This window comes from Crocuta crocuta, unplaced genomic scaffold (genome assembly GCF_008692635.1).
Source record: "Crocuta crocuta isolate KB4526 unplaced genomic scaffold, BGI_CrCroc_1.0 scaffold84, whole genome shotgun sequence".
NCBI lineage: Eukaryota > Metazoa > Chordata > Mammalia > Carnivora > Hyaenidae > Crocuta > Crocuta crocuta.
Window position 1 is genome coordinate 3,263,789 of NW_027530213.1, and position 16,972 is coordinate 3,280,760.

At 38.9% G+C, this 16,972-nt stretch overlaps 2 protein-coding genes across 5 annotated transcripts in view; both read right to left on the reverse strand.

Annotated features, from left to right (window-relative positions):
• The window catches only part of DYRK1A (dual specificity tyrosine phosphorylation regulated kinase 1A), a 146,943-nt gene that overhangs the window by 62,844 nt on the left and 67,127 nt on the right, over positions 1-16,972 (reverse strand). The window lies entirely within an intron of this gene.
• The window catches only part of LOC144232631 (protein phosphatase inhibitor 2-like), a 23,298-nt gene continuing 7,103 nt past the window's right edge, over positions 778-16,972 (reverse strand). The window contains 4 exon segments of the mRNA XM_077765483.1: positions 778-1,061; positions 1,064-1,676; positions 12,721-12,736; positions 16,633-16,839. Coding sequence (XP_077621609.1) covers positions 925-1,061; positions 1,064-1,676; positions 12,721-12,736; positions 16,633-16,839 — 973 coding nt within the window. The 3' untranslated portion in view covers positions 778-924.

Below are 16,972 nucleotides of genomic sequence, written 5' to 3' on the forward strand. Positions count from 1 at the left end.
TCGCTGTTTCCCAGGTATCTCTATCCATTAGCATGGAAGTTCCACGAAAGCAAAGACTAGGTCTTGTCTCCTAGTATCTAGCCAGCGCCAAGAGGAATGCTTGACACAATAAACGCTCAATAAATATTTGTTGCTTCTACCACATACCATTTCTTTATTTTAAATCACCTGACATCTAGCAGAACATTCCCTAGTTACTGACTGATCAAAAACAGTTTCATTATTTTCAGGTGTACATTCTGTATGTTGTATAAATTCAATAGAATTGCTTTGGTTTTCTTACTTTTTTTTTCTTTCAAGTTTAACCTGATAATTTATTTGTGAAAAAAGCTAGTTTTGATGAGAAAAAATTCAATCCTGTCCTTGTAAACATAAAGAAACTCAAGGGGAATTTTAAAGATAATAGGCCAGAAATGCAACAATTACTCTTATAATCCTTTTCAATTAAACAGACAAATCAAGTTGAAGACACATGTTAAAAGACTTTTCAGACTGAGTATTTACCAGCCTATATAATTGGTTGTTCCAACTGGATTTGAATTAAAAAAAAAAAAAATTTTTTTATAAGAGCTATAACATCTAAAAGTGAAGAAAATAGATTTGATCCCCCCCATGAGATATTATTTAACGTCTAAAGCATAAAAAGCTATATAATATCTTATACAAATTAACCAGTGTTCTTATAAAACATCAGTTTTGGACTGATGACATTATGCTGTATTTGTGGTGAAGTACTAGGCACAAGAATATATGTATCAAGTAGGCATTTCAGTCTAATTAGTCTCTAAAGTTATTTAATTCTTGGCAATATATAATAATTGGTATGCATTTTGGTACTTAAGTCATGAATTGTTGAGAACAAGAAGCAGTGTATTATAGTAACAGGGTTTGTATCTGACAATTACAGTGTTGAACAAATCTGTTCTATGAACTCTGTGATTTGTTTTGCAGTTGGTCACTTGTAGTAGATCCTTGATTTGATTGTTCTGTGTTCATGCTTTCTTCAGCTGCTGTCTCCGACATTTCTTCATCTTCCTCATCATCATGCAGGTCTTTTGAAATTGTCTAGCTAATTTAATATTCAGTCCTTCATTGTAGTGAAGCTTCCTTTTCATTTCAAACTGTCGCTTTTTTTCTTGTTCTTCAGGTGAGAGGTCACTATCCTCATCTTCACTGCTTTCTTGTTCATGAACCCGATACTTTGGCTCTGAGCCTTCAGCAGCAGCTAATTTCTTAGCGAAGATATCTGGGGTCAAGGCTTCAGTGGTTTCTGAATCACTCAATGCATCTTCATCATCACCTACCATACTATGGTAAGGAGTGCTAGGTTCATCTATTTTCATTAAACCATAGTCTTTGTCTGCTGGATGGTATGTCGCCAGGATGTTCATTTCATCCCACTTCTGGGATTTTTTACTCAGCTCTTCGTCGATACTCCGGCCGGGCTGTTCGGCCGAGGACACCACAGAGGAAGTCGTAGAACTCTTGTTCTTCAGGATCCCCTTGATGGGCCGATGCGAGGCCGTCGAGGCCGCCGCTGCCCGCCGCTCTGGCGGTCGGCTCAGCGTCGCTGCTGGGCGCCGGGTCCAGGAAGGAAAAGGCTGGGCGCGAGCACAGACTCGCCAGGCAGCCGCGGAGCCCGCCTGGGGCTGAAGCACCTGCTGTCGCGGAGACGACTGCCGGAGTCGTTGTCAGGACACAACGACCCCGACGCCAGGGCCGACGCCGCGCGCCCGGCAGCCCCTCGCGCGCCCCTCGCCACCGACACTCAACCGCGACCGCGGAGAGAAGCCGGCCCCGACGCCGAAGCCAAGCGGACCCGCCCTCTCGCGATATCTCTGGTTTTCTTACTTTTATTGCTGTCTTCTGTAAGTGACAAGTGTGAGGCTGGTAGTCTGATTGTCTAATAATAGTATTACAATTTATGAAAGAAACTCAACATATTAAGTAAATGAGCAGACTGAAAGAAAAATACCAGAGGCAAGCATAGATTACTGCCTAAAAGCACACAGATTATTGCTCACATTTGAATTCTAGCTCTACCACCTACTACCTACGTCCTTGGGTTCCCCCCCCACCCCACCCCCCTCCCTTTCTTAGTTTTCTGTGCTCCCGTTTCCTCATCAGCAAAACAAAAATGACCCTCCCAGTATCACGTGCTGGTTCTCTAGCCCTTTCAATGCTGTTTAGAACACTGTCAGGGTCTCACCCACCCAGCAAGCCCTGCTCCTGACTCCATGTCCACCCCTTGACCTAATTAACGGCTCGGGCCCTCTCTCTTTCATGGTAAAGGAAGACCAACCCTTTTCAATTCACTATCCATTTCTGAACTGTCTGCAACGTGAACATAAGGAGTTGCGCCTTATCTATCTTCACCACCACCCCAGCCCTGAAGGAGAATGCCTTTACCTGACACTTCCCATTTCTACTAACAATACACTCCCACTGGGCCAGGCGGCCAGGCTTCCTATCATGCCTTTATAACTCTTCTTCATTCCCCACTCTTAAGGACTAATCATTCCTCAAGTTCTGTCTAGGTTTCCTTAGGAAGCTGCTTTGTCTCCATCTTCTCTGTTCTCCTATCTCATACCTCTCTACAGACAGTGAATTCCTTAAGGACAGACAGGAGGCAGATTCTGATATTTTCAACAGGTCTACCTAACACCTACTAAAGGATTCTGTACTGAGCAAGCTCAATGGGTACTTGTATAATAAATTGATGCACTCCTGGCTTACTGTGATCACCTCTTAAGTGGTTCCCTAACTCCAGATTCCTAAGTCCCCAATCCTTCCTAAATGTTTCTTAAAATGCTTCACTCCTACAACTTGTCTTGCTGAGACACACTTCTTAACATATTCAGCTCAAGTAACCACTAGTTCTAAACTACTACAGGTGGTACTGGGATGGGAGCAAAGAACTGGGATCCAAGTCCAAAAATGAGTCCTCTCCAGTTGTTCAACAATATTACAAGTCTGTGCAAGAAACAGCCATGTAAATACTTATAATAAAAGACATAATAAAAATGCCTTCTAAACATGATTAATTAAAATTAGTAGGGTCTTGGGGCGCCTGAGTGGCTCAGTCAGTTAAGCCTCCAACTTCAGCTCAGGTAATGATCTCACAGTTCATGGGTTTGAGACCCACGTCGGGCTCTGTGCTGACCGCCAGCTCAGAGCCTGGAGCCTGTTTCAGATTCTGTGTCTCCCTCTCTCTCTGACTCTCCCCTGCTCACACGGTCTCTCTCTCTCTTAGAAATAAATTTTTTTAAAAAACATTAAAAAAATAAAATTAGTAGTCTTTTGAAGTAAGATAAGCAGAGGAAAGGAAAGTGGGAAGCCCAAGAGGTGTGAAGAACAAAAGACTCCCAAAAGCATAAAAGTGGTATGTTTAGGGTAGGAGGTACAGGTTCAATTGCATCCCCTCAAAATACATGTTGAAGTGCTAACCCCAAGTACTTCAGAATGTGACTGTATTTGGAAATAGGGTCACTGCAGATATAACCGGTTAAGACAAGGTCATTAGGGAGGGCCTTCATCTAATATGACTGGTGCCCTTATAAGAAGAAGAAATTTGGACATAGACAGGCACATATAGGGCAGTACATCACGTGAAGATGAAGGCAGACATCTGGATAACGCAGGACAAGCCAAAGAATGCCAAAGATTGCCAGCAAACTCTGAGAAGCTTGGAAACAAACACAACCACCACACTAGAAAGCATCAAGATAAATTACACAGGGTAGTATCTTCACAGGAGTGAGGGATAATTAGATTAAGTACTTCTTGGTCTCACCTACAAAATCTCAGAAGTGTGACTCAAAAGATCCAATTCATTTCAAATAACCTATCCTAGAAAAAAGGGTCAAGAAAATCTTTAAGAATGTAAAAACACTCAGCACTCAACAAAGTAAAAATTCACAAATGTTTGGCACACAATCAAAATTAACAGGCATGCAAAAAAAACCAAAAAAAACAGGAAAATGCAACCAATACTGAGAGAAAAGAAATTCATCTGGAATCGACACAGCTCTTAACAATTAGCAGGTAAAGACATTAAAACAAGTATTACAACCATATTCCACATATTCAGATAGATAAAGGGGAATCAGAAAACATTTTTTAAAAGACACAAACTGAACCATACAAATGAAAACTAAAATTGTAGAATTAAAAACACTGGACAAGACTAATATATTAGACACTGCTAAAGAAAAGATTAGTAAACTTGAAGACATAGCAATAAAAAGTATTGCAGAATTTCAATTGACTACTCAACACCTGAAACAGCTATCAAAACAGAAAAAAGGACTAAAATAAATCGGAGATATTCCTCAAGTTCTGGGACAATCTCAAATACCCCAACAAGTATGTAACTCAATTTCCTCATAAAAGAAGATAAGCAGAAAAAATGTTAAATGAATCACAGCCAAAATATCCCAATTTTGAAAAAAAAAATTACAAATCTACAGATCAGAAATTCAACAAACCCAAGATCCAGAAACAAAGAAAGCTACATCAAGGTGTACATCATAACCAAATTGCTCTGCTTAAAACTGATGATAAAAAGAAAATCTTAAAAGCAGCAGGGGAAAAAGGGACAAATATATAGAAAGGAACAAAAATAAAGAAGAAAGAATTCTTATAAGAAACAATGCAAATAGAGCAATACTTTTAAATTCCTTGAAGAAAAAAAGTTATCACCTAGAATTTTTATACCCACTGAAAACATCTATCAAAAACAAAAGTGAAATAAAAACATCTTCAGATATACAAAAGGTGAAAGAATCTGTCCCTAGTAGACCTGCACTACAAAATATGTTATAGGAAGCACATACGACAAAGGAAAGGGAGTTCAGATAGAGAGAGTAGCTAAATAAAAAGAATGAAGAAAGAAGGGAGAGGTATGTACATGGGTAAATGTGTAGTAATTTTTCTAATTAGTTAAGTCTCGTTAAAAGAGAACTATTTAAACAAAATTAAAAATAATGTAGTATGGGTTTATAACATACGTACAAATAAAATCTAGTTAAAAACAGGTAAAAGACCAGTAAAAACGAAATGAAAACACACCAACGGTAGAGTCAATATATTACATGTGAGGTGATGTAGTATTATTTGAAAATAAACTATGATAAAAGACAATCATTAAATTAAAAAAAAAAGAGTTAAAACAAGCCAACATCAAATCATAAAAAAAAAAAAAAATCAAAACACAAAAAAATTTCAATTAATCCAAAGAAGGCAGAAAGAGGAAGGGGACTAAAGAACAGACAGGACAAATAGAAAATACACAGCAGTGTCGTTTAAACCAAAACACAGCACATCAATGACTTGTCTTCTACCTTAACAGAAACAATGCAAGTGAAATCCAAAGTGAAAGAATAAAAAAAATAATGGACATCCAGAGTAGAATTCAATGAAACAGAAAACACAGAAAAATCAATGAAACCCCAATAACTTCCATGAACATAAGATGTAAAACTAGTAAACAAAATTATAGTAAACTGAATCCTAGAATCTAAAAATGGGACAATATGGGGCTCCTGGGTGGCTCAGTCGGTTGAGCATCTGACTCTTGATTTCAGCTCAGGTCATGATCTCTCATGAGATCAATCCCCTGATTAAGATTCTCTATCTCGGGGCACCTGGGTGGCTTAGTCGGTTAAGCGTCCGACTTTCGCTTAGGTCATGATCTCGCGGTTCGTAGGTTCGAGCCCTGCATCGGGCTCTGTGCTGACTGCCAGCTCAGAGCCTGGAGCCTATTTCAGAGTCTCTGTCTCCCTCTCTCTCTGACCCTCCCCTGCTCACGCTGTCTCTCTCTCTCGCCTAGAAATAAATAAAAATATTTAAAAATAAATAAAAATAAATTTAAAAAAAAGATTCTCTCTCTCTCCTGGGCGCTTGGGTGGTTCAGTCCATTAGTGTCCAACTTTAGCTCACATCATAATCTCAGGCTTCGTGAGTTCGAGTCCTGCAATCCAGTTCACTGTTCTCCGTGCAGAGTCCGCTTAGGATCTTCTGTCCCACTCCCACCCTGCCCCTACCTCGCCCATGCTCTCTCAAAAATAAATAAGCGTAAAAAAAAAAATTCTCTCTCTCTCTCCCACTGCCCATCCCCTGCTCGCACCTGCAGAAGCACACCAGCTCTCTCTCTCTCTCAAAAAATAAAAATACATTTTAAAAGGGACATTATATCATTACCAAGTGGCCATTATTTCAGAAACAATCAGTTTAGCATTCAGAAATCAATGTTTCTCACCTAATTAACTTAAAACACACACACACACACACACACACACACACACACACACACACACACACACACACACTGGTGAATCTCAATAGATGCCAAAAAAAATCTGACCTAGGACTTGAAGGCATCTTCCTCAATCTGATACAGGACCACAACAAAGACTAGCATCATACTCAGTGGTGGTGACTGAATGTTTCTCTCTCTCCATTAAAATAAGGAAAAAGACAAGTCCTGTTTCATCACTTCAGTTCAACACTGTGTTCTATGTTCTTTATGTATTCTGCATTCCATGGAGGTCCCAGCCAGTGCAGAGAGGCAAGAAAAAGAAATACAAGGTAATCAAAGGGAGAAGGATGGAGAAGAATGGAAAGGGAGAAGCAAAGCTGTCTCTCAACACAGACAACAGAATCATGTAGAAAATCTGATGGAATCTACCTACCAGTTGTTAAAGTTAATAAGTGATTCAGCAAGGCAGGGGTGCCTGGGTGGCTCTGTCCATTAAGCATTCCACTTCAGCTCAGGTCATGATCTCACTGTTTGTGAGTTTGAGCCCTGTGTTGGGCTCTGTGTGGATACCTCAGACCCTGGAGCCTACTTTAGATTCCATGTCTCCCTTTCTCTCTGCCTTGCCCTGATCACGCTCTGTCTCTCTCTCTCAAGAATAAACATTAAAAAAAAAAAAAAATGTTTTAAAGTGATTTAGCAAGGCCGCAGAAAACAAGATCCATATACAAAAATCAGTTGTATTCCTGTGTATTAGCAACTACAATCAGAAACTAAAAATTAAAAACCACTTATAATAATATCAAAAACATGAAATACTTAGGTATTCAACACAATCCCAATCAACACCCTAGTAGGTTTTTTATAAAAATTTACAAAAGGATTTTGACAGTTCAGATGGAAATGCAAAGGACACAGAGCAGTCACAATTTAAAAAAAGAAGAAAACTGTCAGATTAACACTTATGTCAATATTTATTATAAGGCTATAGTAATAAAATCAGTACAGTATTGGCATCAAGATACACCAACAGATTAATGAAAGGAACACAGTAGAAGCAGACCCACGAGTGATTTTCAACAAAGATACCAAGGCACTTCTGTGGAGAGAGAACAGTCCTTTGCCACCACATGGTTCTAGAATAACTGGATATCCATTTGCCAAAAAAAAAAAAAAAAAGTGATCTTTTAGCTACCCCTTGCAGAACCATACACAAATATTAACTTCAAATGGATCACAGACTTAAATGGAAAACTCAAAACTGTAAAATCTGTAGGTTAAGGAGGAAAAAATAGAAAACCTTTTAGATCTTGGGACAATGAGACAAACATTTTCCAAAGCAGGACCCATAAAAGATCAAATCAATAATTATATTTCAGGGGTGCTTGGGTGGCTTGGTCAGTTAAGCCTCCGACTTCGGCTCAGGTCATTGATCTCATAGTTCAAGTTGGAGCCCCGGGTCGGGCTCTGTGCTGACAGCCCGGAGGCTAGAGCCCACTTCCAGTTCTGTCTCTGTCTGTCTGTCTCTCTCTCTCCCTCCACTGTACACGCTCTGTCTCTCTCAAAAATAAACATTAAAAATTAAAAAAAAAATAAATTATACTTCATAAAAATGTTAAATGTTTTTCAAGACACTTTTTTTTTAAGAAAATGGAAAGGTAAGCCATGGACTATGTGAAAATCTTTGTAAATCACATAACCAATAAAGGACCTGTATCCAAACTACATCAAGAATTCTCAAAGCTCCATAGTAGGAAGAAAAGTCAAAGAGTTGTACAAACACTTCACCAAAGACGACATACAGCACGTGCAAATAAGCACGTGCAAAGGTGTTCAACATCATTAATCACTGGGAAACACACTGGGTGAGGTATCACTACACACCTATTAGAAGGACTAAAATTAAAAAGAATGACCACACCAAAAATGCAAGATGTGGAGGAATCGAAGCCCCTCTACAATGCTGGTGGGAATGCAAAATGGCACAATCACTTTGGAAAACAGTTTCCCAGTTTCTTAAAAAATGAAACATACACCTGCCCCATGATCTGGTCATTCCATCATCAGGTGTTTTTCTCCACAACAAATAAAAACATGACCATGCAAAGACTTGTACGCTAATATTCACAGCAACTTTATTTCTAACAACCAAAAACTGTGAAACAAACCCAATGTCCTTTCAACAAGTGAATGGATAAATTTTTGTGATATATCTACACAACGCCTCCGCAGTAATAAAAGAAATGAACTACCGATATGTACCACCTCACGGATGAACCTCAAAATGGCTGTGCTCAGTAAAAACCAGACAAAAAAGGACAACCAGACAAAATGACTCCATTTATACAGAATTCTACAAAAAGTAATGTATACTGACAGAAAACAGACTAGTAGTCACCTAGAGATTGGGGAGAGGGGAAGACGAACAAGAAGCCGAATTACAAAAAAGTACAAGGAAACTTTTGAGGGAGGAACGGGTATGTTTGTTATCTTGGTTGTGGTAAAGTTTCACGGGTGATACATGTGGATTTAATCCATCAAATCATGTATTTAAATAGGAGAAAGTTTATTGTATGACAAATTATAATACAGTAATACAATAAAGTTGTTACAAAAAAAAGTCGTAGCTCATCCAAAACATGACTTTTTACAGGAATGCCCCCCTCAAACCTGCTTCTTCTATACCATTTCCCATCTCATGTGATGGCAACTCAAACTTTCCAGTCAGGTAGATCAAACACCTTGAAATTATTCAATGTTGTGTTTTAGTACTTTAAAATCAAAGAAATGTCTATTTTGAAATTTGTAAACATTCACAGAAGACATGTTTTCATAAAACTGAAATACTGCTTGAAAGAATTTAAGAATCCACTTTCCTTACAAGAGAAACTTGAAAGTCAATGCTATCCATCCTTCATGGCCCTCAACAACAGTCTCTTCACCATCAACTTTAGTCAACAAAATGTTCTGAACAGGCCTCCACCTTCAACTAGATGGCATCATCCCACACCCTACTGACATACAGTGTCACTTGCTAAAATCCTATTCATTACCCAATACCATGCAAAATACCACTTCCGCCATGAATCTTTTCCTAGTTCTTATCCAGAAAGGAGTACTTCCACTTCTGGATTTCCCCTTCTCCTACGGTAGGATAAAGCTGTATAAAGACATACCTCAACCACCTCCGTTAGATTATAAATTCCGAGTCCAAGAGTCTCTGCTCTGTTGACTATGTAGGTGAATAAAGTGTATGTGCCTAGGGAAGTATTTTAAAAATCAAATGTTAATGTTTAATTGTTTTTATTCTTTGCAAGGCTATAAGATTGTCCAATTAGTGTATCCATCTAATTTAACTAGGCTCTGAAAGACAGAACAATTAAAGGGATAAAGTTCACGGACTTGACACAGACATCTAAATTCACGTGAATTATTTTTGGTGCCATTTTGTGTTTCACTGCTTTAGGGCAAAAAATGAAGGATGAAAGAAAGTTAAAAAGTCCTATGCTTTAACCAAAGACACAAAAGGGAAAATCACTTGTTGCCACAAAACAAAGTGAAGAAAAGCCAAAGAACAGGAGAGCTAGAGCAGTACAGCAGCAGCTCTGATTCTAAGAGAAGGACACCCAGCCTACCGGAAAGCACAGGCACTGACCTATCTGACACACTGGGGGCCTTGATCAATCAGTGTGACCATTTATATTGGACAAATGAAAAATACCAGAAAGATTACTTTTATTCAACTGCTATCTATTCTTCACACTAAACTGTTCTCCTTTCCTATTACTCTCCAGCTATTTGTAATCCCAAGCCATATTTAAAACCTTAACACTGGGGCACCTGGGTGGCTCAGTCGATTTCGGCTCAGGTCATGATCTCATGGTTCTTCAGTTAGAGCCCCGTGTTGGGCTCTGTGCTGACAGCTTGGAGCCTGGACCTGCTTCCGATTCTGTGTCTCCCTCTCTCTCTGCCCCTCCCCTACTTGACCTCTCTCTTTCTCTCTCTCAAAAATAAATAAAACATTTTAAAAAATTAAAACCTTAACACAAGCTCTATGGGTTTCCTCTTTAAGTCTCCCCCAACCACTCAACCCATTTCCCATGTCCCTATTCTTAAAACGCCTGATCTTTTCCATGTACTCTTTTAGATAAATCCTTATGGCACTTTCTGTATGAGTGTTTTAAATTTTATCTAACTTTGCAAGCATTTATCAAGTATTTATTCTTTACCTCTTGTGTTCCTTGAACAAAGCACTGAGTTTTGTATTTCCTACAGAATCTGCCACCTAACAGCACTCGATAAAAACTTAATGTAAACCAAAAAATATATGGTACAAGCAGCAGTTAAAACATCTGACTTAAATCAGAAAGGTAGTAAGAGCAGGAGGTGGTGAATAACACCTGATCTTCCAACTGAACAGAAAAACATGAACCAGGAGTTCGAGTTTATGCTCCTATTTGCTACATTACATGGGCAGTACAAGATAAATTCTGCCCAAAAGCTTGCACCAATTTATTAAAAACAAACATGTACCTTTATAAAAGGTCAACATCATGAGAAAAATCAAATATGTCACTTACTGCAATGGTACTATTTCTAATCTGGAATAAAAAATTATCAATTTTCTTAACAGGGTTTTAGAAAACCTGTGCATAGCGCTGCTACCTGAGTTATATTTTGAGACAAAGCTAAGTATTTCCCTTTCATGTTCTAAAGTATTTAATTAGATGAAGATTTTATACAACTTAACTTCTGTGATATAATACACATATTTTGGTTACAGGTATTTAACAGAGCAATTAAATCCTTATTTCCACTTCTGTTCTAAAATCCGCCTGCCCGCAGTGAGTGGGAACTGCTGCAGATCATTAAACACTCATTTATCAATGTCTCTCACCAGGCAACACAATGCAGCAGAACAGCACACAGAAACCATCCTGAACCCCAGCAACAGCGGCTAATTAGCATAGCCTACCACTAAACCGACACCGTATGATTGGAACGGTTAGCCGGAATGCTAGCCAATCAAACTAGGTTATGCAAATAGCCTATTTTAGTTGCCAGGGCAGAGCTACTTCCAATTGTCCAATAGGAAAACAAGCAATAAACAAGAAATGAAATTGAGCTTTGTCACATTTTCAAGTTGCTGTTAACACTTTCAGGTTTAGAGCAAAATTAACAGGAACTGTAAAGGATTAGAATCATATTTTACCTTCTACTCCAAAAGCAAACCAATGGTAATACACACAGAATACAAAGTAGTACATTTGTTATAATTTTAACTTTTCACTACATAGATGAGTTTTTCTAACAGAAGCTGCAATCAACATTTCAACTTTTCCCCCACCTACTCCAAAGCAAGCATTATGTAAATATCTTTCTATACATTCAAATAGATTCTCAAACATTACATTTTTCAGGGATCAAAGCATATTTATTTTATTATGGAAAAGCTAAATAAAAGGTGGGTATAACAACACATGGCTTGCTAGAAGTCTTAAGTTTTATCAGATGGAAGAGAAGTAATATTTTGCTTCTGATTATCACATGTTACCATATAATTTCAAAAATAACTTAAAAACAATAAAACCCAAATTAAGTATTCACCTACAGGGCTTAGAATATGCAAACTGGGTCCAAGTAAATAAGACTCTCTTTGGAACCAAGTTCAACTAAGATATAGCACAATATAAACACATTATATTCACATGTAAAAGAAAACCTCTGTCAGTACACACTAACAACTACAAAGGTGATTTTAAAGAACATCAGGGTTCAGACAATTCTTAGTGGTTGAGAGAATTTCTTCAATTTCACATATTCAGAGAAATGCTTTGAAACATGTCAAGGAGACACAGTTCCCATTTGTGCCTTATAATTCTATCTTCATAAAAGATACAATTTTATTTTAAAATAGATCAACTTGTCCCACCTATCCTAGCAATTATCTCCTCCTAAATGGAGTACAGATTCTTCCCACACCAAGGAAGTTAGTGATTTTAAAATGTTTTTCCATACAATGTCTGTAAATGTCTCCAGAACGACTTTCAGCATTTGTAAAATATCTTGAATTAAGACACAGAGCAGATTTTGAGCACGAGACTGAAAGAAAACAGCATGACGGTCCTATCTCACTGCATCTTATCTTCCCCTTTAAGAAAACTGAAGCCACTTCACCACCTTCAAGCACCCACCACCCACAATTTTCTCCTAATTTGTTCTCATGTTCTCTCCACTTAGAGATTCTGGATGAAAACCACTTAAAGTCCAATAAAACCAAACCAGAGTCCGCTTCTTAGAGGGAGGAGAGAGATCAATCACTGAACTTTAAAGGTGGAAGAAAGCTTAAAGATTATCTAATACTAACCTCTCAGTTCTATTAAAAAAGAAACTATACTTTTTAGAAAAACAGTGCATAAGAGAAAGATCTTATCTGTAGATGAAAATCAGAAGCCCTCTCATACCATCTTCAAACAGTATCTATGAATAATCAACACATCAATCAGGTATCAATAAGCTACTTGGTTTACTGTACATGTGATTATATTTAAATATAAGCTTTCAAAAAAGAGCTCAGAATCATTCCCGTGCCATCACCTACAGCATCTACTAATGAAGGCTTAAGAAAGAAAGGTTTGAAAATCACTCTCAAACCCAAAGCATTTAATCCATTCCCTGAAAAGACTCAATTTCAACTTCAAACTTTAGATACCATTTGGTGTGTGTAATGACTTGGAATGCTTACAAACCTCCTTTAATAGGAAGGATAAAGGCAAGAAGAGAAATATAAAAAGGAAAGATTTTTAAATCAATTTATTTCACACTTTTGACCATGAGTCTTTAATATTCTGGCTAGTTCTCCCAGGTTCAGGCTTCTCTTATTCCCCCCACACTGACAAAGCAAGCTTAAGACTATCTCCCAATCAACAGCAGTGAACAAGGCATTTTCCACATTCTTCATATCAAAAAAATTCTCCTGTCCTTGAAGGGAGAAAAATTAAAACCTTGGCACTTTTGTTTTCTTCAGGGGCCTAGACACACAAGGAGAAAGCCTCTGCCCGGTTACAGGTGCTCCAAGATAAAACATCCTAAATTTAAAATGTTTATCATTTTTTTTTAAGCTACTTAAGTTGTGGAGTTTAGGTTAGGACAGTGTCAAGGAATACTATTATCAGATTCCAAAATTTAACTCTTAAAATGTTTAATAATAGTTAACTGGCTAAATAAACCTTCATTACTAAAACAGATTTTAGAATACCTACTAAAGTTAGTTTTCTAAGAATCATGAATTTTTTAAATACAGTATCCCAACTACATTCTCCTCTATATTATAAAAAGAAATATATTTAAATAACTGATAACTTCTCACCTATAGTTAACGATGCTCAATATATATAAACAGCCTCTAACCTTGCAATGTCTGAACAGGCCATTATTATGCCAAGTAATAAATCATCCATGATTATCTGAAATGACAAATCATACCATACCGATTTTGTATTTTAGGGAGACATACAATGTAGCTTCATAATTATGAAAAATGGCAAGTAAAGAGAAATGTGTTTTCATTTTTTAATTTGAAGCCATCTAATCTGGAAAAATATTCAAAAATTTTTGGGCAACTACTTTGATTCAGTTTGTAAAAACCTCATTCCATAAAATGAGACTGCCATCATTTTGTTTTGCTAACCATCTTTTACAAAAGACTGAGTGCCATAAGTATCTGTACTCCCCAACTTAAGAGCAATCTTGATGCTTTTACCCCCTCCTTCTCATAAGTCTGCCTATAAAAACAGAAGGTAGGGGCGCCTGGATGGCTTAGTCGGTTAAGCTTCCAGCTTTCGCTTAGGTCATGATCTCGCGGTTTGTGGGTTCGAGCCCCGCGTCGGGCTCTGTGCTGACTGCCAGCTCAGAGCCTGGAGCCTGCTTCAGAGTCTGTGTCTCCCTCTCTCTCTGACCCTCCCCTGCTCACGCTGTCTCTCTCTTTCTCCTAGAAATAAATAAAAATATTAAAAAAAAAAAAACAACAGAAGGTAAACTGTCATTTAAATCTGTATCAAGGACATAAATTTTTAAATCTTGGACTAGTTTATACTCTTGTGGATCAACTCATTCAATGTGGGGTATGGTTTTATCTTCTTCCTCCTTCCCCTGACAAAACAAAAAAACCTCCTAAAATATTATCAGTACTTGCCGTTTCATACTAAATGTATTTTTTCTATCATCCAGATATTGTGGAAATATAAAAGTTGACTGATCAAGCCTTTGTTTAACTATTATCATCATTAATGCATATGGATATAGCAAAAAAAGATTCTCACAAATTAAGTTAAGGGTTAAAAACCTATTTTGTCTTGTGCTTATCAAGGCGGTAAAACAGCTTCATCTTTGTTAAGTGTCTTCACCTTAAACTGCATTAAATATTTACTTGTCAATCTCCATGTCATGTGAAAACAAGAGGACAGATTTATATTCAGTCTTATTTTAAAAATGAGTAACATAGGGATGCCTGGGTAGCTCAGTCCATTAAAGGTCCAACTTCGGATCAAGTCTTTATCTCCGCATCGGGCTCTGTGCTGACAGCTCAGAGCCTGGAGCCTGCTTCAGACTGTATGACTCCCTCTCTGCCCCTCCCCAGCTGATGCTCTGTCTCTCTCTCTCCCTCAAAAAATTAAAGCATTTAAGGAAAAAAAAGTTTTTAATGAACAATATGAAAAATTTTTACGCTTTTTTTTTTTTTTTTTTTTTTTTTAAGTAATCTCTACACCCAACACGGGGCTCAAATGCATGACCTCAAGATCAAGAGTTGCATACTTGGGGCATCTGGGTGGCTCAGTCGATTGAGCAGCCGATTTCACCTCAGGTCATGATTTCATGGCTTCTGGGTTCGAGCCCCACATGAGGCTCTCTGCTGTCCGTGTGGAGCCTGTTTCAAATCCTCTGTTCCCTGCTCTCCTCCTCTCTCCAAAGTAAATAAAAAAAAATTTTTAAAGTGTTGCATGCTCTTCCAGGCCAGCCAGGCACCCCTGAAAATTTCAGTTTCAAGAGCCTTGGATGGGAAGCACCTGAAAGAGAGAAGCAGCCATGCTCCAAAACTCAAGGTAATATAATAGAGAGGGTCCATGTATCTGTCCATGGAGAGGTAAAACATGGGGGCAGGTAAGGGACAGAGGAAAAAGTGCTTCCAAACAGAACCCAAACCAAAAGTCACGAAGGCAGAAAATGAAGTACAGGCACTGACTTTCAACACAGCTGCTTCTCGCACAGGCACCTGTAAGTGCTACACTTGGAGGGTACCGCTTAAAGCAGGGACGTTTTACTGAGACCAACAAGGCCACCTACTTCTTAATCTATACAGCTGACATACACAGTTGACCTCTGGACAACAAGGGTTGACTGCACAAGTCCACTTTTACACAATGCTTTTTTGTTTGTTTTAACATTTTATTTATTTCTGAGAGAGAGAGACAGTGTGAGCAGGGGAGGGTCAGAGAGAGAGGGAGATACAGAATCTGAAGCAGGCTGCAGGCTCTGAGCTGTCAGCACAGAGCCCGACGTGGGGCTTGAACCCACAAACTGTGAGATCACGACCTGATTCGAAGTCGGCCACCCAACCGACTAAGCCACCCAGGCGCCCCACGCAATGGTTTTTTGTTTTTTGTTTTTTTGTAAAGAGCACTGTAACTGTATTTTCTCTTAGGATTTTCTTAACAACATGGTCTTTTCTCTAGCTGAAAGAACACAGTATACAATACATACAACATAGGAAACATGATAATTGTTTACGTTATCTGTAATGATTCTGGTCAACAGTAGTAATTAGGTAGTTAACAGGAGTAGTTAACAGTAGTAGTTTAGTTCTTGGGGAGTCAAAAGTTATACTTGGATTTTTGACTGCATCATTCAAGGGTCAACTGTGCTAGCAAAATTCACTAGTAAACAGGGAACCAAGGATAGCCATAACTGGGACAGTGCTTTAACAAATCCGCTCAGGCTACCAGCAAGAAAAGGAATCAACATCATACCTAGAAGTTCAGTTTCCTGAACTTCAGTCTGGGAGAAGAGGGTGCTTCTAAAGAAGAAAATCTAGGCACTAGCTAGGCTGAGCATACTTGTTCATATCATCCATAATATCTATGAAAATAGCAGCAGGGAGTCACAAAAATACAATCGATTGATTATCCCAATGATCAAGTGATCAGCGACCATAGGAATGTCAGCCCTGCCGCTGAAAGCTGGCCCGGAAACCACAGAAGAAGGGGCAGGGGCCGCCCTAGGTGAAAGGCAAACTGGAGGAGGAGGAGGGCGGAAGTTGGCTTGATCTACCAGACAACCATCCGCCGCACAGTCACTCCCCTCCTGGTGGCTCTCAGTACCCACTGGTCAACACACGGAGTCCCGGCCACTGAAACACAGTCGCTCCCAGGCTGAGGCCAAAGGAAGGCCCTGCGAGGATACCCAGCGCCGTGCCCGGGCAGGGCGAGCCGGGCGGCAGCAGCCGTCTATACTGTTCGCTGGGCCTCCTCAAGCTGACAATGGGCGACGAGTCCTTCTTGCCAGGACCCCAATTCTCGCTCGCCGAACTGAAGCCAGACGGTCCAATGGCTCAGCACAAACACGTCGTCTGTCTGCAGTCCTCTCGTAGGGGGAGTGCAGCTCTTGAGCTGGGCAACAGGGCTCACAGGTACTTATGATTACAATACTATTTTAAAAAGC